At 36.8% G+C, this 27,886-nt stretch overlaps 3 protein-coding genes and 1 long non-coding RNA gene across 4 annotated transcripts in view; 1 reads left to right on the forward strand and 3 right to left on the reverse strand.

Moving 5' to 3' along the window:
* The window catches only part of LOC308055377, a 110,673-nt gene that overhangs the window by 2,018 nt on the left and 80,769 nt on the right, over positions 1-27,886 (forward strand). Inside the window, exon 2 of the long non-coding RNA XR_013924519.1 lies at positions 11,042-11,084. This is a non-coding gene — a long non-coding RNA (uncharacterized lncRNA). The remainder of the gene's footprint in view (positions 1-11,041; positions 11,085-27,886) is intronic.
* On the reverse strand, positions 3,078-9,158 carry KRT222 (keratin 222). Its single transcript, XM_080369236.1, has 5 exons — positions 9,050-9,158; positions 6,834-6,962; positions 5,850-6,070; positions 4,823-4,899; positions 3,078-4,638 (listed from the first exon to the last, which is right to left on the reverse strand). Exons 1-5 carry the CDS (start codon positions 9,143-9,145, stop codon positions 4,529-4,531), a joined length of 633 nt encoding a protein of 210 aa, XP_080225362.1. The 5' UTR covers positions 9,146-9,158; the 3' UTR covers positions 3,078-4,528.
* Positions 13,085-16,693, reverse strand: LOC308055366 (keratin, type I cytoskeletal 12-like; the record flags this gene model as incomplete). Its single annotated transcript, XM_080369249.1, has 8 exons — positions 16,039-16,693; positions 15,369-15,451; positions 14,988-15,144; positions 14,546-14,707; positions 14,322-14,447; positions 13,729-13,946; positions 13,392-13,474; positions 13,085-13,182 (listed from the first exon to the last, which is right to left on the reverse strand). The coding sequence occupies exons 1-8, from the start codon at positions 16,681-16,683 to the stop codon at positions 13,085-13,087; spliced, it is 1,572 nt and encodes a 523-aa protein (XP_080225375.1). The 5' UTR covers positions 16,684-16,693.
* On the reverse strand, positions 16,700-27,705 carry KRT20 (keratin 20). Its single transcript, XM_080369214.1, has 9 exons — positions 27,680-27,705; positions 23,929-24,390; positions 23,074-23,156; positions 22,729-22,885; positions 21,464-21,625; positions 21,256-21,381; positions 20,880-21,100; positions 19,899-19,939; positions 16,700-19,236 (listed from the first exon to the last, which is right to left on the reverse strand). The coding sequence occupies exons 2-9, from the start codon at positions 24,349-24,351 to the stop codon at positions 19,139-19,141; spliced, it is 1,311 nt and encodes a 436-aa protein (XP_080225340.1). The 5' UTR covers positions 24,352-24,390; positions 27,680-27,705; the 3' UTR covers positions 16,700-19,138.

Genomic DNA, 27,886 nt, shown 5'->3' on the forward strand with positions numbered 1-27,886 from the left:
TGCCTGACACTACTGGAAGTGCAAGTAGTTTAAGAACAGAAGAGTAAGCTCTTTACATTTGAAGAGGTGGAATTTGTGAATAACACAAAAGATAGCTATGTTCTGTAAGGGGAGAAAACAGTTAAAACCAGGATGCACACCTGAACCAGGTCTAGAGTAGCAGCAATTCTTAATGCAGCTAATGAAGTCAGTGTCAGTAGGTCCCACGTGAAGAAAATAGCCCTGAGCAGGCAACAGTGGGCTGCTTATAGAATGTTTGTGTTAACAGAAACAGCTATTAAACTGCAGTCTATTTTTTCCCCTTAGAGCATCCATCGGGTTTCATGGTCTTAAAATAATGTAACTGGGTTTATACCAGTTGTTTCAAACTTCAAGCAGCAGCTATATATTTCATGAGAAGGCAAGTCCGATGTTAAACAATGGCAGCTTTTGTGTGTGGAATAAATTTCTCATCACAGGACAGCTCAGGATGTGCTTGTGCTGTCGTTGAGGCCAGGAGATGGCTGCAAGAACCTTGAGGTCAGATACTGGTTGGATGAAATAATGTATATGCAGAAAGTAATTTTTTTTTCTAGTTACTTAGCATCCCAGACAATGTTTACTGTAGATACACAGTAATTTTTCTATTCTAAAATAATATGGAGGTTGTATAGCAAGGTGAAGTCAGGTATGTGTTCTTTACTATGCTCCATGAGGTTTCTATCATTAGGGGGAAAAAAAAGTACATCTGGAGTTACCTAGAGGAGGTCTGAGGATAAGCCAAACACCCCAGTTAAAGAAAAAAATGTGTCTGTGAGTAAGATGATTCCATTATTGTTTACTGTAGAGATGGCGGTACCTTCCATGTATTTGTATAGTAATTTTTATATGCCTGTGCAAGCTCTTCCTGCATGAGGAAGTCTGTCTGAGCAGTTCTGAAGTTAATAAGCTAGGTTTCTGTTACATATTTCCTTGCTATTTATCTTTGGCTGTCAGCTTATCTTTTAGATTGTAAACTATGTGTGCCAAATGCTGTCTTCTTCCTTGTGCAGTACTTGGAACAAAGGACTTTAGATCTAGTCAGGGTTACTGGATTTACTAGAAAAAGAGTAATTTTTGTAGCAGGAGGACACTCACATGTCATGATATAGATTCTTGGGGAATCTGTGCCTTTCTAATTGTAGAGGAGACCTTTAGAGAACACTTGGTTGCAGCGTTACAGATTTTATCTACAACTTTTATTTTGTATTTCTCTGTTATGTCTTTCCTTTTAAGGTATACACATTAAAACAAAAAAAATGCATGGGCAAACTCAATTTTAATACTTTTTTATTGTAGTAATGTCATTTACTTTGGTAAATTCGTATCCCTGCTTAAAGTGCCTTGAAGCAATTAAAACTTAGTTTAAATTCAAGTATTGTAAATTTACGGAGTATAAGCACACAAAAAAAAGCTGCATAGTAAAAATACTAGAGCAGGCTAATACATTCAGGATGCCAAATACTCAAGTATTAACAACACCAGATCAGTATTAAGGTTAATGATAATTAGCCAGCTTAATACAGTAGATATAGAACGGTGGGCAATATAAATGCATTGTTCTTACCATTAACAAAAGATAGAACCATAAATTAACACTGAAAGAATTTGTAGTATCAGTTTTTGTAACACATGCCATAAGTAATAAGGCAAATACTGACACTTAATCTTTTACATGCTGCTGTGACTCCAGCAAGTACAGTACATGGTTTTCCTAGATTCTGAGCTCCTGCAATCCCAGTGATTTTGGCGAGTTTGTGACATCCATGCCTCTTAAAAATCCTCATAATCATCCTTGCCCTCATACAATTTTGTTTGAATTTTTGTTTGAAATTTATCTCATAATGTTATGAAGCAGTATGTCTGAGTTTTTTCTGTGTACTGATGCAAGATCATCTACTGTACTTTGTATTTGCCCATAGCTACTTTAAGTAGTAGTGGGGGATGCTTAATGAGTATGGTAGAATTTTACTTTGAATATGTAGCCCTTATTTGTCCATTTAGTTTGAAGGAATAATGGTTGTACCCTGGCATAATAGTGAGAGCATAACTTACAATATTTGTCAGGAGATTAATTTGTTGAAAAAAAATTAATTCACACTGATATAATAAAATTAATTAAATAACAGCATTAAAATGGTTAGTTGACACCTTTTGTTTGAACAAGTAAGAAGTATAATTTTAGTTGCTGCGGCTAAGAAAGTTGTAGTACAGTTATGTGTGGACACATAAGAGCATGACTGATTTTTTCATTGGAAATTACTGCTTCAAAATTAGAGGAAGAGTATGGCTAAAATATTACTGGTTTGTAACAACAGTTTTAAAAATGTGTGTATAATTATGTGAGGGAAAGACATTTTTGCTCAGTTGTTGCCAAAAAAAAATAATTTAAAAATACAGCCACTTTAAAAAGAAAATTCTTTGCTAATAGTTTATGTATTTTAAGAGCATCTTTGTATGTAATTTTTCTGTTAGAAAGTGTTATTTTAAAATATATTTCAGGAATTATGTCAGTTGTGATATAAATTATTAGAAGGATTCATCAGTCATTATATGTATGCAATACTGAATAATAGCATGAAATATGCATTTGTCATTTCCAGAAAGAGAAAACAAGTTCTCTTTTAAAAGGCAGAATATGTCAAAGTATAAAGTTACAGTTTAATTTTTGCAATATTTGGTGAAATTCTACAAAACAACAATAATGAGAAAATTAAAGGGCTGCACCCAGAGTATAAAACTAGTAGAAGTTAGATTTCTTGGAATTTTAACTCCCTTGCTCTTCTCCCTTTCTTTTAAAAGACTTGTGTGTGTTTATTGTATTAATCAAAGTACTTAGTAAGATTTCATTGTTGTAACAAGATAGCCTTGTAAGTCCATCTACAGTTTATTTCCAGAGCCCATTGGAGATGAACTTTGGGTTAATTTGCTGTAGGTTAAGGTTTGATAGAAGGAATACTGCAAGATCTCCTCATTACCAGCCTGACTTCAATGTTAGGAAGAGTTTTCTTCTTAGTGTGTAAACATCCTTCCTCTGTTGCTGCTAGGTGGAGATCAAAGCGCAGTGAAACTGATTTTTTCCTTAAGCGAGGGTTGTCCTTAAAGAAAGACCCTTCCCATTCTTTAATGACTTCATCCACTTTTTCTGTCCTGAAACAATAAAGCAACAATATTTATAATCATTTAGGCAATATGAGTTATCTGTCTTCAGGGCTGCTTTTACAATGTAGAGAGACCTTGCATAATAAAGTGTCAAGTTATTTTAGATGGGTACCAAGACACTAGAATTTTTCATTTTTTTTCACAGGTTCATTCTCCAGAAAAGCTAACTAATGGGCGAGGGTTCATTATATTCTTGTTCTTGTACTTTTAAGGAGACATGGATACAAAACCACTGCTCCAAACACATCAGACAATTTGTTTCCAAGGAGAAAGTCTGGAACCTAAGCTCAAAAACTTTGCAAGAAGCCTCCTTACTACAGTGGGCAGGGCAGAATTCCAGCAACTGAAAGCCTTCAGAATAGGGAGAAGAAAATTCTCGTTATAGACATCAGAATGTAGATATACAGTAATTTAAAAAAAAAAAAAGGAAAAAAGGGCAGAAGTAAAATACAGGGAATTAAAACCCCAGATGATTCAGTATTACTTTGGTGTGCAAATCCTGTTGATGTAATCCTCTGAGCATGTGTCAGGATCCAGGTCTAAAAGTCCAACTCTGGAGACTTACTTAGGTAAACTGTACCCAGCCAAGCAACCCCCTGCAAATCTGACTGTGTGAGGGCAACAGAGCTGCTGTATGAAAATAAGATGCAGGTATGCAGTGTATAGGGTGGACTATATGATGGCATTAATTCTTAGTCCGAATTTCTACATGTTTTCAACAACTGATGACAGTTAAGTATTAGTAAAACAGTACACTACAGTTTGTTTTAAATGTAAAGTGCCCGTCTACAAAAAAGCTTAAAGAGCAGCAGGAGAGAAAAAAAAACAACGAGGCAATCCAATACTATTAAAGTAATTTAAGGTGAATAATACATAGTAACAGACTTTCACATGCCTACTTAGGAGCCAAGCTCTCCATTCCCTGTTTGGTAATTGGTGAAACGTAGGAGTTTCCAAATAGCAAGTTAGAGCAGCCAAGCCTGAATTTATGTGCATAAATATGCCCCAGAGGAACTTTGCAAACATGGTATGGGCTCCTTTGCTTTCAGCCTTAACTAGATGAATTATTCATAGTTTCATTCTTAACAGAAACAGAAATTACAAATCAGAAGCATCATCATGATATTGTTTGCTTATGAAGCAAATGCTAATAAAAAGAACTTTAAAATTTAATGTATTGTTAAAACATGCTATTCAATATACCTTCAAGAATGCTCACTGTTAGTGTGCAGCTTCTTGGCTGTATGGGCATGATATAACAGATACTAAATAAAGGAAAGCTCAAAGCTACTGAAATGTAATGCTACCATTTACTGTCAATTGTTATTATGTTAAATTCATGTTTATCTTACTGTACAGTGCCATGAGCTTCAGCGCTTTCCTTCATAATATTTCCATCTAGGATTGCTTGCTTTGTCATCAGTTCCACCTTCTCAGTTTCATGCTGCTTTACACCGTCTGTAAAAGAAAATGCAGGTATACTGGGCATGCAGAAGAGTAAGGTCAGGACACGGGACCTAGAGGTATTTTTCCTCCTGCTGCACTGGAACAAGATCCTTTTGTAATATCCAGTAATTTGTCAGTAGTTAGGAACCTCCTGTAGGGCCATAGTCCCCTAAGGGGAAAGTGTCTAAAAACTCACCTAAAGGCAGTGTAAAGGCAGTCTTGCTGGTGGTAGGCTTTTTGTCATCCTCCTGGTCAGGTATAGAGCAACGAAACCTGCAAAAATAAAAATTCTTGCTGTCATCAAGTAACATTGAATTACTTTAATCCAAAACTTGTCTTATGAGCAGCTATCAAAAAATTAAAAATATGAGAACCATATTTTTGGACAGTTTTTAGTCAGTTTATTGTGTGCTAGGAAGAGTTACTTAATTTTATTAGTACTGAATTGGGTGTATTTTCAGAGTTAGAAGCGTTAAATCTGAAACTGACTCCCTTGTTTGGAATCATCTTATGCAAATATCTGAGGTTCCTGGACTGAAGCTCTCTATTTTTTGTAGAAAGGACTGAGGGAGGCAATGTTCCACTGAAAGAGTTCAGAATCACGTGCTTGGTTTTGTTAAGATGCCAGTGCTGAGTGCAAGAGGTGGTATTTTGCCTTTTCCTTATCCTCCTTGTTGTTTACATTTGTATAGCTGCCTTTCTCATGTCTACATTTCAAAATATTGGCATTTCTGTACCAGGGAGAGTGCAGACATGAGGAGTTACCACCAAAGCACAATGTCACTAGAAGGTATGTTCTTAAATAGCATCCTATTGTGTGCCTTAACACACTTCGAATGATCCTGAGTAGCGTGAATTCCACGTGCAAATGGACATCTGTCGTGTGCCGAGATGTGAACTCCTCTCCCAGCATGTTGTGCGTATGGACTTGCTTCATCAACGGTCTGAGACAAACAGGCAGCTCATGGTGTACAAAGTCTACACCAACGTGCAGCGCCTCAAGCGCGGGTGCAGTAAGCGTGCTGTCATCTGCAACGCATCGTGGAGATGCTCTGAGCTCGAGGAAGCGTGGAATCAGTGAAGTTACAATGAAACCATTTTTAAGGATTTTTATACTGTAATTTTTTAATGATTGGTTCATGTATTTACAATTCTGATGAATATTTTAATGAGAACTTATGAAATGGAAGACAAATTTGAGTACTTTTTTTCTAAACAAATACCTGTTCTCTTCTTGCTCAAGCAGGCTGCGGTATGTTGCTATCTCCTCTTCCAGTTTCATCCTTGTGTTCAGGAGAATTTCATGCTCTTGAAGCTGTTTCTCAATACCTCTTCTCACTTCCAGTAGCTCTTTCTCTAAGCATTCAATCTCAGCTTCTAAATTTTGTAGTTGCATGTGGTACTGCTGCTCTGTGGCACGTAATGAACGTTCCAAACCCTTTTCCTGTTAAATTTAACTCATATTTTAAGATTTGGAAAGTATATGCATTGAGATGTCATACATACTTTTAATTAACAAGCTGTGTATTTTTATACATAGTTCTTTTAAGAATATTCTTTAGGAACAGGAGTAAAGCTTTTAATATAATAATTTTGCTGAGAAATTTTCTGGTAAGATCTGTAATAATTCAAGATAGGATAAAAAAATGTAGCCTTTTGTTGTACCAGCAATCCACTACCATTCATTTTACACATACCTGATTTTACCTGTATGGTTAAAATGATATCCAGCTCAGTACTGTATGAAAACTGAGTGGTCTGTGTGCTGTTGTGGCTTATTATATTACTGAATTCAGTAAATTGCTAACATATTTTATCATTAATTAATATATAAACTTCATCCACATATTCAAAAAAAGTTCTAAACCTGATGTGAATTGGTTAGGTAGAATGACCAGGAACTTGATGAGGGAGTATCATAAAAATATATGTTTGGCAGGTGTGAAAACACGAAAAGATGTGTATATTGCATGGCAGATCCTGAATCGGAATGTGTGATACTCTTAAATGTGAGCAAACAACTGGGTTACTGCTTGTTGGTGAGTGCTCTGTGCACTGAGCTGCAAGTCCATGCATTTCTCTGTGTGTGGTATTTCAGCTGTATAGTGGATGTTATTGTTATATCAACTGAATTGTGGAATAGTTTACATCAAGAAAAATATTAATTTTTTTCCAGGATATTTCAAATTTCATTTTACGATGCTTACCACAGCGTGGAGAGATTCAATTTCGATCTGCATATGGTGCCACTGCCGTCTCGCTTCACAGAGTTCTGCTCTGGCTGCCTTTAATGCTTCTGCATCTTTGTCCATTCTTTTAATTGTATCTTCTTCTAGCTACAGGAGATATAAAAAAGATAACAATCTTAAAAATATTCAAATAATGAAAATGAAATCGATACACAAAATATCTAGTTGGAATTTTTTGAGAGTCATATAAATTTGCTAAATTTTATGTACCGTGTAGATGGGAAGCGATTATCCTGCTGTGTTTGATGGGAAGTAGTTGGCTGCATCCTTATCACTAACATATTTCTTGTAGAGGAGTTCCCATACAAATTAACCAGTTGTGTTGCGACCTTATTCACGGCTAGAGTAAATGGGCTTAACTTTATGGAAATAAGAGGAACTGCAGTTAGTTCAAGCTTCCAGGTTTGAATAAGGTTTTTAATGTATTTTTGATTTCTAAGAACAGTTTTATAGAGAGATAGCCCTTTGCAGTGGGTGCATGAGTATATCACAATTGACAATTGCTGTAATTGTTTTTGCCTGATCTAGTCATTGATTAGATTTCAGATTGTCATTTGAGAGCAAGTACGTTCATTCATTTAAGTATGAACAGCAACCTGATCCAAATCTACAACTTTTCCTTGTCCTCTTAACTTTTAAGATTTACTTATCACAGGAAGGAAAATATTGATTTGTTTTCTGAGTATATGCTGTCACCCGGGTGTTAAAAGTCAGAAATGAGGTGCCTGTTCTAAGCTTAATCCCGATCTAAAATATTATTTGAGATAATCTGCCATCCTTAAGGCTGAAGCTTATTCTTAGGAAAAAAGTAAATAGTCAAAAAGCACTGTATTGTATTTGCAAGAAAATGTGGGGGTTTGCCTTTTTTAAAATCCAATTAAAAGTAGTTCATTTAAGCCAGTCCTGAGCATGTGTGGGGTCATTTTAGATTTGAGCTCGTCTTTTATTTAGATAATATGTTCATGCATTTAACTTCCAGAATGTTTGTTTTACTTCTGAAAGTTATTTTTCTTTTTTGCTTCTGAGTTTTACTGCAAGTGGTGAGGATGCCATAAGCCCTTGAAACAATACATGCTCTTTTGCATATTTTACTGCTTTATGTAGGTTCTTATGATGCCATCAACTCTAAGAAAATGAACTCTTTAATTCAGGTCTTATGAAGCGAGTAAAATACATTCCTTTCCCCCCCCGTAACATACTGATGTATTGTAATTTTACCATGCCATCATTTTGATGAAAAATCTAAATTTGGCTAATGCACAAGTGAACAGTCAATATTCTTTGCCTACCCTTTTTTTGCCTGGGTACTGCAGAATTTATGTGACAAGAATATATAGATATACATTGGCTGCTTTGTGCCAAACACAAATATAAACTTGGCTTAATTATCTACTTTGTAGCTGCTGTGTGTCACTGGATTACTGTGTAGACCAGCCAGACTGCAGCAGCAGCCTGGCCTGTGGTTAAAATAAACCTCCAGCATTTCTGCAATACCCAAGAAGTACAATAAGGTGATACAATACCTAATTTTCACCCTGAATTTCTTGACATTTGATAGCTGAAAATCGTTTTGCCATTTTATTTCAAGGTTCACTTGGGTTTTAGAGATGTTTTGTATGTCAGTCTATAATAGTAGCATTGTGTGTTGATAACATTTAATCAATCTGTATGAAAGAAAAAAATGTATTTGTTGAAGAGTTTAACATAGTTTTACTGTGAACAATATAAAATAGTTCCTAAAAAGGTACAGTTTTCTATAATATAGGTGCTAAAAATGGTAAAGCTTTCTGTATATATATATATATATGGATTATTTAAACTGCCTTTGATTTTTAAGATTCACTTTTCCTCTGGGATAACTAAATGGTGCTAGAGGTTACCATGTTACAGCATATGTCATAATTTTTTAAATCACAACAATATCACTGTTGCAGGTACAGAAAAACATCCAGATGAATTACACAGCATTCATTTAGTGTGAATCTCATACCTTAGACAAAATCTGTTTCCGTATCTTTCAGTTCACATCTTACTGCAGTAAAATCAAAATCCCTCCCCAATAATATGCTGCATTGAAAAGGAAATACTGTACCTCATAGAGGCTGAGGGAGGAACTGTATAGACAGGGATTGTCTCCTTACTCTGGAAGGTGTATGTCTGTATGAAGTCATTACCTGGGTCCTTGCTGAGATGACGGTCTTTATCTGATTTCTGGTGATGGGTGTTTCATACTTTGCCCTGGTCTCATTGAGGAGCCGGGACAGTTCCATTCTCCTCCCATCCTCCCCCTTGGCTAACCGAACCCTATTGATAGGGTGAGCCGGCTGCTGCAGAGCCTTCACTGCCTGCAGTGAGGGGAGAGCGAGCGCAGGCGGATTTTAAAGCTGCAGAGCTGTATTTTTGAGGAAGTACTGGAAGGTCAGAGGCTTCCAATCATTTCTAAAAGCAAGTTTAGTACAGCAAAGATCTGTCACTTTTGCAGCGATTAAAGTAATGATTCCTAAATTATGTGCTGAAACGAGTATGTACAAAATCTTTATGTTTTTGTGACACTGTGACTGTGTTTTTTTATAACTTCAGAAATGTGAGGTTAAGGGAAGCAAAACGAAGGATGAAATTATAGCAGCACAGCATGAGAGTACAATTGCAGAGGGTGAGGGAGCAGCTTCCCAGCAGTATACCTGTACTGATGGCTGTGCTGCTGGAATGGGCCTTCACCAGGCAATTGTGCAGCACTGGAACAGGTTATTTAGGGATGTTACAGAATTTCCATCCTTGAAGGTTTTGGAATTCAGAGAGGTGAAGTCTCAAGTGGCTGACCTGATCTAGTGTTGAAGACTATCCCATTTTGAAAAAGAGCTGGGCTCCTGGATATCCTCCCACCCAACGCTTTGGTGTTTTTATGGACAGGAACACGAAAAGAGGGAGAGGAACCAGCACTACTAGTGGTAAAGAATGCTTGTGCACCTTGTGGCAAGGGATTTGGTTCCTCTTCTGCAGAGCACAAACTTCTGGTGAATTAACACTTCAAACATAGCTAACTGCTGTCACAAAAGCATCTGGTTTGTTTCTGAAGGTGTTTACAGGACCTCTGTTGTGTCAGTGTGTTCAGTTCATGGAATGTGCAGATTGTTGTAAGACTCTTAAACCTTTCCTGACAGCTACTGGGGAGGTAGAAAGTATAGGTTCTGTGGTGCTGTATTTTCTTCAAATAATTCTTCATTTCCTGGCTCACTGTAGCTACTTATGATCCAGTGGTCTTGTCTGCTAAGAATGGCTCTTACCCATTTTTCAAAGTTTTTGCAGTAATGCACCATACAAGGTATTTAGTGAAAAAATTCAGATTTGAGTAAAAAATTAAAATTCACTAGGTAGAATGCATTTTTAGGCTCCAAATAAGGATATACATTGGTAAAATGAGAAAAAAAGGCAATAAACCTCTGCAAGACACTCATCTTTTTCAAAGTGAAGGTATTATACCACTTAAAAGTCTCCTTGTATGTGTAAGGCTTCCTTGTTCTTGGCTCTGTCTGCTGGCACATGTAAAAGGATCCTGTATTCTGATTTTATTTTTCTTTACTGGCTGTTTTTCAGCTGTCCTGGACTGAGATGAGAATGGTCTGTTGTCCGCTATCTTTTCTACAAGTGCCTTCATTAGTCTTATTTTTATGTAGTTCTAAAACCAATATACTGACAGTGTTTTTCACTGATGGTATGAGAACAGTCACGTAATAAAAACATTACGAATCCATCAAACATATTATACCTTGGGACAGTATAAACATTAATAGGAAAAGTTATGTATTTAAGCAAATAAGAAATTGAAATGCAATTTAAAATCTTTTTTTTTTCTTTGCATTGCAATACCGATTGTTTACAGTTTGCTTTCAGTTCCTTGGGACTCAGACCATTTTCTATTTGTATCAGGCAAAGTCAAGGCTGTCTAGTATACAGAAATGAATAAAAAAATAAAAGTTTGAAGTATAATGTGGAGGTCTGCAGGGATATAGGATGTGGTCCCACAAACCAAACTTTATGCATCAACAAGCATCTATGAATGAATCTTCACACTACCAGCAGCTAAACATTTGCCAGCTGATACAATTTTTAAAAGCTTTTGAAAAAGAAATTAGCACTAATACTTTCTTTTTCCGTCTTGTTTTCAGGTGTAAAGGAAACACCTGGGTACGAGATCCCTGTAGGCTAAAGGTAGGTATGTGTAAGCAATTGTATCTTTACTAGGATTTATGTAAATTTTAGTTCTACCTACTTTCAATGTTCTTATTTTATTACAGATGCTGAATTTCAGTTAACCTTATAGTTCGCATACTCTGCAAAAGCTATTTGGGTTCTGTGGTACAGCATAATAATGCTGTAGTGATTGCAAACTGCTTTCGTGTGCTAGTGTTGCTTTCTCACAAGACAGTAGCTAGAGTGGTTTCTAGATTTTACATATTTCTAAACTGCACCTAGCCTATTCTAAATCATCTTTTAGATCATAACATTACATTCAGGATTAATGTGTATGTAGGTAAACTCTATGGTTATTCAGTGGAAATCTACACTGAATGAACTAGGGAATTTCACAGCAATCACAGTTGCAGTCCTTGAGGTACTGTACATTATTTCATACTTCTTTGTATAAAATTATTATGAAAGTATATATGTCTTTGGAAGAAGGCAAAAGAGATGTATTTTTCTTTTCAAAATGGAGATGCTGTCTATAATGGGGAAGATAATATGATATCAGGTTTTCTACCTATGAGAAAAAAATTATGGATAGGAAAGAAAGAGGACGAATGCTGTCCTGTCTTGGGAAGAGAAAAAAAAATCCTTCAGCCTCTAACCTTAGAATGTCTCTATACTGGTACTCTTGGTAATCATAACCGGCTACATAAACAACCTCAATTTGTCTATTTCTGATATTATTTTAATTTATATTGTAATTATTTAAATCTTTAAAATGTAATCTGCAACAGTGAAAAATATTATCGAGATACTTTACCTGTAGTAAGATTCTTTTCATTTATTTATCAGGACTGCTTTTAAAGGGTGACAAAAAAGAGATACACTTGTGCTGCATGCTTTCAGAAAAGAAATTGCTTCCTTAAACTGTTGAAGATTGTGCATTTACTCAAGAGGTTTTCAAGTTCTTCTCTCTTTGTATTGGCATATCTAGAATATTCTTCTGTTTAATTTCTTTGGGTTATTTATCACAATACTTTTTCCTTAACTGACTGGACTTTAGATGTTACAATTCTACTATGCTGACTTGGTTCTTTGATTACTGTTTTAATTACCCTAGCTTTTATTGGTTCAAGGCAGGAAGCACAAAGGCTTAGGTGTGTAAATTGTAAGGGGATTGTAATTTTTCTGTTTTCTTTTTTGTTTGTTTGTTTTTGTTTTGGTTGAGATTCCTTTAAATAGTTAATTTGAGTTGATCAGCCAGGAGCCAAATTTGGGACTTGGGGGATCATCCTGCGCCCCACGAGACAGCACTGGGCAGCATGGAGCCACCGCCACCTGGCTGGGGCTGCCATGTGCTGCCAAGCTGGGGTAGCTTTACTTTTCCACTATGGTTGTGGTCTCTGCAGTATAGAATCATGGAATGGTTTGAGTTGGAATGGACCTTAAAGATCATCTAGTCCACCCCCCCTGCCATGGGCAGAGACACCTTCCACTAGACCAGATATGTTGTTCTGTTTGCAGAAACTTCTGTCTTAAATGGATAGCTTTAGCAAGATACCCAATGAAGTGGCAAATACCGATCAGGAGCAGCAGTCCTAAATGAAGAGTAAAGGGAGACTAACATCTTAAAGCTTGTTGAGTTCTTTTTATTAGTCAAGAAAACTGGAAAATGAGCTTACAATAGCAAAATTATTTTATCTATTAATTACTAAAAATTATAAAAAGCATATATCTAATTAAATGCCTAATGTGTGCATCATATTTCTAGTTACTGAACAAAGTTTTGATGATACATTTAATAGAACACTGTGACAATAATACAGGTAATACCAATAGACTGAAGCAGAAAATATATTGCATGACTGCTAAGAATGAAAATGCAGGCTTTCTTTTATGTAAAAGAATCTTAGTAAAAAGCCAATCTATTTTTTTCATTTTATACAACTGCATGAAATTATTTATCCACTTTGGCTTTGAAAAAACATGGAGTGAATGGATCCTTTGCAATATCAGATTGTGCCTTATATCTTCTCTTCAACTTCCTTAACATGGGATGCAACAACTTTTCCATCTACCACTTCTTCAACAATTGTCTTGATCTTTCTAGTTTTGGCAGGATCTAACATCATAAATGAAACAAGAAATATTTATCAAAGTGTTAAAAATTATAAAGCAGCAGCACGTGTATGTGAACAGTTACATCCTTTTCCTTTCAAATTGGTTTCTTGGTATAATGAACTATGACACATTTAAACAGAGTAGCATGTATTATTTTATTTACAAGAATGACTTTAGAAACAAAATTTTATTCAGTCAAGTTCTACCTACCCTGCGAAGAATCCAGTGATTGTGTTTGTGATTTAGACCCTGTCAAGGATGAGCTTTCAAATGTAACTCCCGGTCCTGCACTCCTAAAAGTGAATCAGAGATATGTTATAGTGCAGAATGTTTGTCAGGGTCAGGAGAAATTCCCTTTTCATGTTGGCACTGATTATTTTAAATACTGAGTGGTTCATTCTCCTCAGAATATACCTGTATTATTTAAGAATCATTTTATGTGCCTTACTGTCTTTTGGTGAATGTACCACTTGTTTTTACCTCTTTTTTCCTGGAAGGGATATTGTTACAGAAAATAGGAGATATTTTATGTAAATTAGGTACTTACACAAACTCGCCATCCAGCAAGCGACGATAGGTTTCAATCTCCATCTCCAGGCGAGTCTTAATGTCTAGAAGTTGTTGATACTCTGCATTCTGGCGCTCCATATCAGCCCTGACCTGAAACAGCTGAGACTCCAGATTCCCAATCTGAAGTTGGATTTGTGAAAGCTGAGCACAGTAACCTCCTTCTGTTTCTGCTAAAGTGTCTTCAAGGGATTTTTTCTGTGAAAGAAGGATATTAAATAATCTCTGATTGAGGAAAAATTAATTCTTTAAAAATACAAAACCATTGGAAATAGTTTAATGGGAGTAAGTATAGCCTCATTACTTAGAGATTTTTATTTTTTTCTGGAAATACCGGTTTGAAAACTGGCCTTTGCTGCTTCACTGAATGTGAACTATGAAAGTTCATCTGCTTTACAACATGCTACTTGCAATCCAATTATACATATTCTTGCTATTTAGGAACTAAAAGAATGCAAGATTTAATGGGAAATAAATGCAAATCTTAAATCCTATGGAATAGTATAAGATCTAGCAACACTTTTGAAGTTGGAAGATTTACTCTGACTAGTTAGGAGCATCCTTAGAACATACCATGGCAAGCTGAGATTGTAGTTCAATTTCCAGGCTCTGGAGGGTCCGTTTTAAATCTGTTATCTCACTCTTTCCTGACTGAAGCTGCTCAGTATTGGTGGAGATTTCCCTTTTCAGCTCCCCGCTCTGAAATGACAAGGAAGAATAGAGTGTAAATTTACTGTTCCAAATACTTAACTCATTTTTTCATACATTTTGCTGAATTTGCCATCTGTGGTTGTTACTTTTTCATTGAACCATGCTTCAGCCTCTTTACGATTTTGCTCAGCAATGACTTCATACTGTCCCCTCATGTCATTCAAAAGCTTGGTCAGGTCAATTCCTGGAGCAGCATCCATTTCAACGCTGACTTGACCACATGCACTGCTTTGGATGCCTTGAAGCTCCTGGAGAGATTTAAAATAAACAAAAGTTTCTGTTAATAAAAGGCAAAATGCTTCTACCAAAAATATATGTGAAGAAATAGACGTGATGTAAATTATCTTTCAACAAGAATCCATAGCTTGTATATTTCTTTCACTCTTTGACTTGGCAAATTCAAAAAAGAACAGCAAACAAAATGAATAATGTAAACAAGGAGCTCCCACTGGCATAAATAAGGGAATAATTTGATATTTCACAATTCCATGTGCCTTGTTATGAATTCACAAAGAAAAAAAAAGGTACCTCTTCATGATTCTTCTTGAGGTAAGCCAGTTCTTCATTCAGGCTTTCAATCTGCATCTCCAAATCAGCTCTTGTCAAAGTCAGCTCATCAAGAACTCTGCGCAGACCATTGATGTCAGCTTCCACACTCTGGCGAAGAGCCACTTCATTCTCATATCTGTAAATAAAATAATGAAATATGATAGTTTTATATGGTTAGTGAGGTCAAATGCGAACTATTACTGTGTACTTACATAGCTTTTAATATGAAATCTTGATACACATACTTATTATAATGTTGTTTAATAATTATGTTAAAGTATTCTACAAGGAAAGAAATACAAAAGATTTTTTTTCCTTAAAATATTAGTAAGAAATTTTGTAATATTAAGATATACTTACTTCAGTCTGAAGTCATCAGCAGCCAGTCTGGCATTATCAACCTGCAAAATGATTCTTGCATTGTCGATAGTTGCATTGATGATCTGGAATACAAACAATGTTCGGAGAATGATTTTATAGCCCAGTGGCTTTGCAGCTCAATATAGCTGTTTACTTAACTGTAATCCTAAGTACGATTATAATATTAAATGTAATTTTTTAGTATGAAAATAAATAGGACAGATTTTCAGCTTCTGCAAATCAGCATGCTTCACTTAATAGTAGAATACCAGTTCTCATGCTATGACTAGATGGTTTATAATCTCTGAAGACCTTGCCAGGTAGCCTGTCTATTTAAGGAATTTAATTTGTGATCTAGGAAATATGAAACTTATTAAAATCTAAACTTTGTAATCTACAAGACTTTGTGGAACTGAATTCCATCACTGTCTTCTCCTTTATTGAAATTAGACCAAGTCACAGACTATTGTGTGATATAGCTACAGAACGGCTCTTAACATACAAGAAAATTTCAACATGATACCAGTGCAGTGTGACAGAGGTTATTACAAGCGTCAGGACTGTAGAATAAATTTGCTCTTGGTTTCTGAAAGGAATTTGTTATTTTTATCCAAAGTATTATTAGGAGAACTACAAAGCTAAAGATATGTTAAGTACATCGCTTTGCTACCTTGCTTCGAAGATCTTCAATTATAGGATAGTATTTACTGTAGTCATTCCCAGATCCAGGGATGCCAACACCAGGGCCATTTTTCTCATACCACTCGCGGATTTTGCGCTCCAATTCTGTATTGGCATCCTCCAGAGATCGTACTTTGTCCAGATAAGCAGCCAGACGGTCATTGAGGTTCTGCATCGTTTCTTTTTTGGAGCCAGAAATAAGTCCGCCATCCCCAGCACCAGCACCACCAAACCCACCTCCAAAACCAGATCCTGAGCCGCCACCAAAGCCACCTCCGAAACCAGCACCTGAGCTGCTGCCAAAAGCACTGCCTAAACCTCCCCCAAAAGCACTGCCTAAGCCACCTCCATAGCTACCACCTAAACCACTACCGTAGCCTCCACCAAAGCCACTGCTTAAGCTGCTCCCAAAGCCTCCACCTGAGCTACTCCCAAAACCTCCACCAAAGCCAGAGCCGGAACCAAGCATAGAAGCAGCACCAAAACCTCCACCAGATCCACCACCAAACCCGAGTCCACTGCCACCGAAGCCTGCTCCCCCACTAGAACCAGGCATTCTCAGAGATCCCCCGCCAAGTCCGCTCCGAGAAGAGAATTGCCGGGATCCACTGCTTGTGCGCACAGAAAAGGCCATGGTGCTCGAGGTGCTCTGGATCTGTTATGCGAAGCATACAACACAGAGCAAGGCAGATCAGAGTACAGTTCAACCTTTATATAGGGAAGGCAGGGGGTGTTTCAGTAGCAGACCCCACCTTCTCGGAAGATCTTTAATTCTTTTTCTTTCTCCCTTTTGTTTGGAGGGGAAGTCAGTTTAGTATGTCCTTGCCAAATAAGTGATATGTACCAATCTGACTTGCCAATGGGAGTGGAAATCTGGTGCCCTCCAGGTATTTGCTGTGTGAGGGGAAATGGGTGGAGTAGAGCTGAGACATCATGGTAATGTTTTGCCATGTGCAATGGAGCTCAAAAATTTCTTTTTGCATTTATAAATCCTTCCTAAATAATTTTTTTTTGTCATTACATATTCATTGCTTTCTTGGTTTGGGGCTGTTATTATAGGAGTACGCTTAAGTCAGTGGAGTGATCCCTTCCATGTCATACTTCCCAAGTGCGCATGTCAAAAAGGTGTTTCTTTTCATAATACTTTTCTGGCATGAACCTCTGCTAGATTAGTGTTCCCTGTATGTTTAATAAGAAGTAAGAAAAGTGATCAACAGAAATGTTTGAAGAGGTGTATGGACATTCAGTGTTCTGCAGGTTGATCATAACATGAAAACATAAATAATCTTGATTATACAGAATAAAATTTGCAATTGTGTTTTCTGCTCGCAAACTTTCATCACTGAAATATCTCTGTGTAATATGCATAACCTGTGCGAACAGTTTATACTTCTGAGTATAAACTGAGCTGAAAAGTAACCATTTCTTCTAAATAGTTTGCTATTATCTCAAAATAAGGAAAATTATTTCCATATCTTGTGCCTTTTATAATACATATCTAAAGAACAAATATAGCATTTTTTGTTGCAGGTTTAGGCATGGAGACTCTTCAAAACCAATGTACTTTTCTTTTGATGTTATTTTGGTAAACAGAAAATTGTTCTATCTTTGTCCTGGCTTAATTATTTAATTTGTCAACTGAAATGTATTAATTTTTAATTTGTCTACATCCAGGATCATCAGTGCTTTTTTGGGGCAGAAACTTATTATGAGCAGTAGATCAAAGGTTTGAGTAAAGTATTGATGTAGAAAGGAATTGATAGCCTGCTATCAGTGATTCATGCCAGAGAAAGCAAAGGATTATTTTCTTTGACAGCTGTTTATGTACAGTAAATAACACACCAGACATGTGAGATTTCAAAAGGAGGTTTTTTATGCTTACATTGCCAAGAGGAAAATGTAGACTCCTTGGACTGAAGATCTGGGTGTGGCGCTGGAGAATGACACTGTGGATGGGAAAGGGTACATGCACTCTACTCATGGTAGAGAAAGGTTTAATAGAGATGGTGGTCTTTGTATTTCTGAACTGAAAGGCAAAATATCTTCTTATTGATAAAATATCTTTGCTTGCTGTAGTCCCTGGTAATATAAACATTCACAGAAAGTGAAAAATAATAAATAGGCTTCTTCAATTTATTTATTCATTTAAATTTACTATGAAGTGCAAATTGGCAGTCCTCATTTATTTGAAGATCAGTTTTTACTCAAGTGAAGCGGCATTTGAATAGTAGTTCAAGTTCAGAAAAGGTGCGCTGAATCAACATTTTAATGCATTTTAAAAAAAATACATGTTCTAGTACCTAACAGAAAAAATAGATTGCTAAACTGCAGTTTGCAATTAAACTAACATATTTGATAGAGACTGCATCATCTATATCTGGGAAATTCTTTTTTGTGAAGTTTTGATGAGATGTCCATCAAGGTTTTGGAAGTAGCAGTTCTTTATTTAGTAATGCAGTGAAAGTGTGAGAAAGCTCAAGACAGCAGATGTTGAAGTGAATTGTCTGAAAAAATGAAGAAAAATTTCTCATGGTGCTTTGAGAAGAGTCTGTTACTGTCCAGAGCTTTTTAAGCAGATGAGCAAAGTTTGTCCCATGTCTTCATGTAATGACTTTCACCAGCCTAGTGCTTTGAAACATTAGCAGTAAATATTGCTTCAGTGGTTTTCTAAATTTAATTTAGATTATTTTAAAAGCTGTAGTAAATTCACGCTATAAGTCATTTGACTTTCTAAATTCTACTGAGCAAGTTTATAAATGTAATTTTAAGACTCTGATGTAAGTAAGAACTAATACCTCCATTGTTATCCATCTTGGAAACAGTTACACATCTATAAGAGGCTGATTTGTTTTTTTTTCATCAAGGTATTTAGTGACTATGTAAGTAAACCCAAAACTTTGTAACGTACTGATTTTTATTAACATTCCCAGACACACCAAAAAAGATTGTTTGAGATTTGATAGTTTGGCATTTTTCAGCCCTTCTGGGTTTTAGCAAGAATTAGATTGGATTCTTTATAAAGTTTAATCTTTTAGTTTTGGCATCATCTCAAAGAAGCTCAGAGGCTGTCTCTTCCCTGCTGGTGCCATTTACAGCTTCTCTTCAATCTCTTTGACCTGAGAGGAGACGACCTTGCCATCAACCACCTCTTCAACAATTGTCTTGATCTTCTTAACTTTACTTGATTCTGGTAATGAAATTGAACAGACAATTAATTAAAATCAATGTACATGGATACAATAATATTACTGTAGTACCAGTAGCAATTCCACCATGAGAAAATAGAGGAAGGCATCTTTTCAATGCACAGTTACTGTGAAGTAAACTTTTGGGGTATACAGGATATAGTTTCTCTTCCTTTGAACATCCTGTATGTTAACTATAATACTGTAGTGGACATTGTGTTGAATGACAGTCTATCCCTCCTGGTAGTTTTGCTTCAGTTTAGTACAAACTTGTAGACCTAAAATAGGAATAGTCTTACAGTGAAATGGATATTTTTGCTATTAAACTAGATAGTTTATTTAGTACCCTCATCTCCCTGCGTAGTCAACAGAGAGAAGCAGATGCTTCTAAGTTCTCCAAAGGGTAATTCAAGAATTCTCTGTTGTTCTCTTGGCTCTTTGAGGAGTCTGTGGTTTTACTTCGGGCACCTGAATTATGTACATAAAACCAGGCTTTGTATAATCCCTACGAGTTATCTATTCATACAGTTGATTGCTTTCTTGATGTAAGATTCCACTGGTTGATTCTTTGCTTTGAAACTCTGTTGTTTTATATCAGGCTACTTAGCCCCATAACATTTCAACAGTCAGCCATCAAAAAATAAGAAAAATTGGTGTGACATACCTTTTTCAAGCTCTGCTTTAGATACATCCACTTCAACAGGTCTGTTCAAATTATAAATTAAAAAATATAAATATATGGTGCCTAACATATTGAAGAAACATCCTTGTACATTTCCTGAACATTTGATTGAGACAGGTAATGTCCTTTCATCAAGACGTTTAACCAGGTGTTTAAATGAATTTTCTCTGTTAAAGTAAAACTTGCTAAGCATAAGATATCGGTGAAATTAATCTGCACACTCATTTCTGCAATACTTTGACTTCAGCTCATGCAGATATGTCCAGTCTACTTCCTGAGTCAGAACAGCTGAACAGGCAGAATCTTGGGGGGGAAATACTACTTTCTGCTTGCCCCACTTTCACAGACGTCTGCTATTTGCACTGCAGAATATGGGATACTGGACTAGCTGAACATTTAGTGTCAGCTCACTTGCACGTTTTCAAATTTTTATGTAGCTTGTTTACTAGTGACACAGATAGAGCAGAATATAATCCAGTGCAGGCTGAAAAACTTGCAGTGGACTGCAAGAGAAGGTCAACGTGCTCTTGCTGAGTGCCTGCTCTAGTGTGACTGGGTGCTGCAGTCTCTAAACAAGGTGAAAAAATATCTAGCCTAGGTTAGCCCAGGCCTGCAGAAGCTACAGTTATGGACAAGTCAATCCAAAATTGAAGTGCTGATGCTGATGGAGTGCAGATGTCTATCCAGCCACTCAGCTCACAAAGAGCAGCAGTATGTACCTATGCAGAGGCTGAAAGAGACAAGCTCAACTGGCTTCCACAGCAGCTTTTGAAACTGAGCAAGAACAGCAGCCTCCTCTGAATCTACATTGAGAAATGGGCAACAGACTTCCCTGCCGCCCCAAACCAGTTGGAAAGTGGCAGATTTTACACTTTCACCTTCTGTGAAGATAGACAATATTTGAAATGTTGATTGCTATTATACAAAACTAAGCCAACAAGTGAAGGGCGTGTATTCCCTCACCTGCTGTCCTCTCCTTCCAGTAGGCGGCGGTACGTGGCTATCTCCATTTCCAAGCGAGTCTTGATATCCAGCAATACAGTGTACTCGTTACTCTGAGCCTCCATGTCAGCTCGGAGTTGCCTCAGTTGAGCCTCTAAATTGGCAACTACTTCCTGTATTTGGGTTAGCTGATCGTTGTAACGTGCTTCAGTTTCAGCCAGAGTGACTTCTAGAGCCTTTTTCTACAGCCAATGAAAAGGACAGAGGTGTATTATTCGAGAGGATACATTTTTGTGTTAAAATAACACCTTGATTGAAAAGCCTCTCAGTTTCTGTATTTAACTGTGTAACTGTCTACTAAACATAGTCCTTATTTCAAGTACTCTTTATTATTTACCATGTTAAGCTGGGACTGTAATTCTAGCTCCAGACCCTGAAGGATCTGTTTCTGGTCAGTGATCTGGCTCCTCTGGGCTTGCAGCTGTTCAATGTTGATTGTTACTTCCTGGTTCAGGTCTTCTGTCTGAAATGCAAAGATGGACGGATTATAAACTGCAACTAGACATGACTGAGGTTCTTGCTGATGATTAAGTAGTTTACCTTACCTGCTTTTCAAATCGTTCTTTGGCTTCTTGATGGTTCTTTTCTGCCATTTCTTCATATTGATGTCTCATATTTTGCATAATAGTTGCAAGATCAATGCTTGGAGTAGCATCCACCTCTACGTTAACTGAGCAGCCCACCTCTTTGCGCAGTCTGTGAATGTCCTACAGCAATAAGGATTGCACAGCATCAACTACAGTGAACTTTTGATCCTGAATATTGGAAGCAAATTAAAGATCTACAGGCATAGAAGTAATTCTTAAATAGCACCTCAGGGCAAGATAACAATCACCTTCTAAATACTGTTTAGTGCACCTCATGTTAGAGCATTTTACTTATTTTGTAGCAATAAATGCTACATTTTATAAGCATATTATAAAAAGATGATTTCCTCAGGACCAGGTCTATGGAATGAGTATAGAAGTCGTGGTTCCCATTTGTATACTTTTGTGGGGTAACAACTGCTAAACCACAAATTATTCCTAAAGAACCCTCACTCCTTAGTTTCTGGAGCTGTTCAGACTTTGATGCCTGATGGCTTGGACATCAGTGCCACACACAGTTGGTTATACTGCTGCTAGATATGTTAAAAATTATTTAGTCCTGCACAGCATAGTTTTAAGTGGGTGGCTAGGCTGGCTGGTTTTCTAGGTTGGATCTTTCTCATACAGTGCTTAAATATGACAAGGGGTTTACACTTTTGAAGTTGATAGTATGACACTAATAGAAAAGCTTGGGCATGTGCCATAACTGAGATTTTGTTAACAGTCATTTTGAATTTAGGATTTCAGTTTGTGTCTTTACTCGAAAAGGGGAAATAAACAATGGTTGCATAACATTATTTCCTTTGTAGGCGTTTGAAACTATAAATCTAATGCTAAGGGTGAGGTTCAGTTTGAGCTTAGATACCTAGGAGGCACTGAGTACCCATATTTAACTTGTAGGTGTCTCTGTGTGAGCCAGAGCTCCTGTTACAACCAGCAGAGACCAGAGTGTCCCAGTTGGCCAGCTGCTAGGTGTTTGCTCTGCAGTGGGCTCAAATGCTCTCTGTTCTGTATCTGTTTTTATTGACTGACTATTATAATAGAACCATAGGTGCATTCACATAGATAATATATTAATAGGTACCTAACTTTTGATGTGCTAATCTGGAGCTGAATCCCAGTAATAGTCTTTGAGATTAACCATGAAGATTTCATTATTCCTAGTGAGGCTCAGTTTATGTATGCCCCTTAAAAAAAATCTCTTAGTGTTCAGCTGCTCTCACCTCCTCGTGGTTCTTCTTAAGAAATGCTAGTTCTTCATTCACTGTTTCAATCTGTGACTCCAAATCAGATTTTGTCAAAGTCAAGGCATCACGAACTTGGAGCAGTTCTTTAATGTCACTCTCAACACTTTGCCTGAGCAGGTGTTCATTCTCATACCTGAAAAATACGGTTAGAATTGTTAGATGTTAGAAATGGTAACTACTACAGACTTCATTCTAAAATTTTTTTTGTTGTTAAACTTACATTAGAAAATGTTTACTTCTCAGCTTTGGTACTAATAACTAGAAGCTTTCGTGAATAAGAGGAGCATGAAAGAGATTTTATTAAATGATTATGGAACTTACTTCAGTCTAAAATCATCAGCAGCCAGTTTGGCATTGTCAATTTGCAGGGCAAGCCTTGCATTTTCCAAATGTGTGGCACCAATCTAAAAAAGGAATGGTTGAAAAGCGATGAATCTTTGCACATAAATACATGCTTGATCTGTTTTTGGAAATTAATACTGTATGTGGGCTTCATCTTGCTTAACTTTAGCTGTTTATTAGTCATCCAGGTTTAAGCCAGGTTAAGTTCCCTCTGAAGGGCACAGAAGGAATTAGGGTTCTCCAAAAGGCAAATAACCTTGTCATAAAATAGGTATATGAAATAGTTGGGATGAACTGCTTTCTGGAAAGGACCTGCTTTTAAAGGGTGAGAAATAGAACTGGTGAAAAGTAAGAGGGGAAGGATTTAAGGAAGTTCACTGAAAACAAAAACTGACAAATCTGTCAGCTGATTTCTGTGGGAAATTTTACTGTTTGTAATGGTAATTTATTATTTCAAGTAGTGATCTATTATTTTTCTGAGGATTTGGCATTCTTTTCTAAAAAAAAGCACATTGAAATTGACATGCTAAACTGTATTTAAATATGTAAATTGCCATCAGTACTTTCGCTAATCAAAATTACCTAAGGCAAATATATTAGAATTAATTTGGATTCAAACATTTTTCATGTATGAAATTACATCTGCAGACATATATCTAGTATTACAAATTATGTAAAATCTGTCACTAATTTGTATCTGATCAAAATAAAGCATTTATTTTACTAAGCTGAGACAACTGAAATTTGGAAAAGTCAGTTTTCTACAATAGAGTATTATCTATCTCCCTTATAATTGCAATTCATATATTTGTAGATGACTATATGATATCTTACCTTAATTTGGAGATCTTCAATTGTTTTAAAGTATGAGCTGTGGTCATGCCTGATGTCTGTGGTATTCTTCTCATACCACTCCTTGATCTGCTTTTCCATTAGGGAGTTTGCCTTTTCCAGATTACGCACCTTCTCCAGATACAAAGCCAAACGGTCATTTAGATTTTGCATAGTTGGTTTCTCATTGCCAGTGAGCAGCACATCATTACCAGTAATGTTAAGGTGGAAGTTCCCACCGAAGCCTTGTCTGTAGCTGGTGCCGGTAGATATGCGGGTACCATAGCCACCGGCTCCCCCATAGACACTGGGTGCCTGCACCTTTTGGACGGCCATTCTCCTGGAGGTTAAACCACGGACACTGGGTGCAGTAGGTTGGAAACGGGTGCTTGCACCCCAGTGAAAGCTTTGGTTAGAGGATGCCATTTGTCTATGTCTTCGTCTTCTACAATGAAATGGCCAAACCTACAGAGGTAAAGAAAGCTGAAGTGAAGAGCAGTCTGTGCTCTGTAAACATTTATACTGTGTTTCAAAGAGAAAGCACGATAGTTATCATAAACCCCACCTCTATTGACACGTAATGTAACACAAATAGCACACAGGATATTGCCCCCACACTCCCTATAGCATAAAGGGGTTTTCATCTGCTCATCTGTGTTTGAGAAAACCTCCCCAGGTTGTTTGGCTGGCTTTGTTATTATTTTGAATAAAAGATAAACCACAAATAAACTGTTGAATCATTTATAACAGTATTCTTGCAGCCATGCTCTCTATAGTCCTTTTGAACAAATGAGTAGATTCTTACCCCCATGTGCAGTGTATGAAATTAAAATGAGAGTTGACTCTATGTGACAAGAAACTTAAAATACTTCTATTTGCAATCAAATATGTATTTATCTTGAGTAAGCAATAATTTGGGTCTCAGGACAGTCTAGAACTGTGTATAAATTTTAAGAAAGGAGGTGTCAGTAACTACCATGTTATTCATTTTATAGTAAGCACAAAACAATCTTCATACTGTAATTAAAAAGTGAATGTTGTAGTTAGCTTGCTTTGGATATGCATTTAGTATTAGAAAACTGTTACAAGTTGAACTGTAGCTTTCAATACAGTTGAAGTTAAGCAGAAACAGTATTGCTTTGTCCATAAATAAAGTAGTAGGAACAAGAATATTGGAAATCTTCATTGCCCATGTGCTGAGGTCCACAGGGTGACAGGAGGCACTGAGATCAAGCTTCCAGCATAACTAGCTTCCAGCCCTCCTCTGTGGCTGAAGTTAATGTAAAACAAGTATCCCTCCTGCTTCGTCAATATTCTAGACAAAGAGACCACCCACTAACGAGTGGCACTGCTGGGCATTCTGTCACAAACCCAGGTGTTGCATTCATTAGTGGGCAACCAGATGCCTTTGTTCAGTGCATGAAGAAACCCTACAGTCCCATGTCTAATTGTACTGAGGTTCCTAAACTGACTATGGGGTATGCTTTTGATACAGGAAATGCAGAGATAAAGTGAAAATCAAGGGAACAATCTGATTGCTGAGGGGGTTATTGGTGCTTCAGGAAGGCAGGGAGCAGGTGTGCATTGGGATGGTACATAGGTGTAGTTCCTTGAGGCATTGCACTAACTAGTGTATTATTAATGTACAGCTAGTCAGGTAGAACAATTAACACATATTGCTTGTGTTAGTGGAAACAGCTGCTGTACATACTGATCTTCAACCTTGGGGCAAGGAAATTGGTGAGACACTAACCTTTGGAGGCATTAAACTCTATATTGGAAACATCTTCACGTTTCTGAGAACATCCAACCCGGAATATTAGGAAATCGGTACTGCTAAGTTTTTTAAGTTACTGTGCTACAGATTAGTCTGAATAGTATTGGGTCAAGGCAGAGTGAAGCCGTCATACTCTCAGCTATTCTGAAAATACACATCTTCCAAACTGAAGTGATAGTATTCAGGGCAGAGCTTTTCTGCAGGAGGATGCTGTGAATTGTCTTTGGACCTTGAACTTCTTTGAGCATAACTGGTAATGAAAAACATTTATGACAGTTGAAACCAAAGTACACTAGCCATATCATTTGGACTGTTACTGTGGAAACTCAAGGTGGGTCGTCTTTTGTTCATTAAAAATATTCAGACTGAGTAAGAATTGATTGTGTTAGCAGGGCAGAGCTTACACCTTTGGAGCTGTAAGAGGAATACAGCAAGACGTCCTGCTACAGTTACATCTCTTGGCTATATATTTCACTGCCTAGATCTCTGACAGTATTTTATGATAGTCTATTTGAGAGTAAACATTCTGCTTTGTCGTCTTAGTATTTATTAAAATTAGTTTCCATGTCACCTTGATAGTATGTTTTCTAAACATTACTTGAAGATTCCATTTTTTCTTTTATTGAGGAAATGACAAAGGCTTTCGTTAGCTTTCATGTTTGCCTATAAAGGCAAAAAAATGTCATGGAAGATCTGGATTGGCTTTTGTGGGTCAAATTCCTAGTCTTTGTATTCACAACTATCCCACCTCCATATGGAGAAGCAGCTACATAGTTTAAATACCAAAAGCTAGTTGTGTGTGTTATTAATGTCAGGTTTTTGATATTTACAGAAGCTGGATACTATTTAGGAATGTAAGAATAACATAACAAATAAATGTCAGATTGATAGAGAAATAAAATTCACCAACACACAACTTTTCTGTAACTTCACTTTACACGGTAATCTGAATTAAAGTGGACAGTGGGATTAGGTCAGACATTTGCTTTGTGTTCTGGCTCTACTGCTTTAGGTAAAATTGAACCTTGAACAATTATTTTTCTTCCAGAGTCCTCTTGATTATTAAGCAAAAGTGTTCAAGGCATATGCAACTGGAAGCACAGAGCAATGGCATCATGCAGACCTAGTATGAAAGGATATTGGGCTGAATTTTCTTAGTGTTCTTTTTCTCCTCTTCTCCAAATTGTTTACTGACAATTTCTCAGATTTTCATCATTTTATGTATGCTCCTATTCCAAAAATATAATCTGGAATATTTTCAAGGGTATTTACTAAGATCAGGATGGGTATTATTCATACTGAAGGTGGGGTTTGCTTCTGGTTTTGGGTTCAATACAGTTTTTTTCATGGAATATATCTGGAATGGTTGTATAAATCACTGGAAACTGCAAAAGTGAACACCAAAGACTACATGTGTGCCTGTAAATGAACCAAAGGCAAGGCCCGTAAACTGGCTGGAGGGCAAGCGGCTCGTCCTGGCTCATGTCAGCTGCCAGGTGGGAGTGGTCATCAGCCTCCACTACCTCTTGAACTATGACCAGGTATTATCTGGAACAATATGGGCTGCCTAATTTTTATATATATGTATTTAATTTTATGGTTTTAACAGTAAGTTATCTAAATAGATGTTGAGCAACCTAAAAATACGTTCTCTAATATCTGCAGTTTTGATCAATGTTAAAGAAGTTATGTGTAGATGCTTTAGTTCAGCAGTGTGGTTTGCAACTCAAGACACAGTGTGAACACTCTATAGAGGACAGTCTGTGGACTGATGCGTAACACTTCCTTTCGGTGACGTGCTCAGCTGGAGTGGTTTGTGTATAGTCATAATAAAACATTCATAGGAACGCTAATAAATTTTTTGATTTCATGAAGAAATCTCACCTGTGTGACCAAAGTTAAATGTATATTAGAGAGCAATGAAGATAAGTCATGCAGGGTTATGATAACATGTGCATTCCATTTAGTATTACTCACCTTTACTAACCAGTCATGGGTAACCAGTGAAGAGAGTTCAAGGAAAAAAGGCACACCCAGCTTTGGTTCTGCATTTATGCTGCCTTTAAGTGGAACATATGCTTACCTTTTGGCTGACTTAAAGATTTAAATAAAGAAAAGTATTTTGGTTCAGTCTTCAGTGATTCTCCGTTCTAGAAGTGAAATCCAATGCCTGTTTATTAGTGT

Source organism: Falco punctatus (assembly GCF_963210335.1).
Source record: "Falco punctatus genome assembly, chromosome: 19".
In the NCBI taxonomy this organism is placed as follows: Eukaryota; Metazoa; Chordata; class Aves; order Falconiformes; family Falconidae; genus Falco; species Falco punctatus.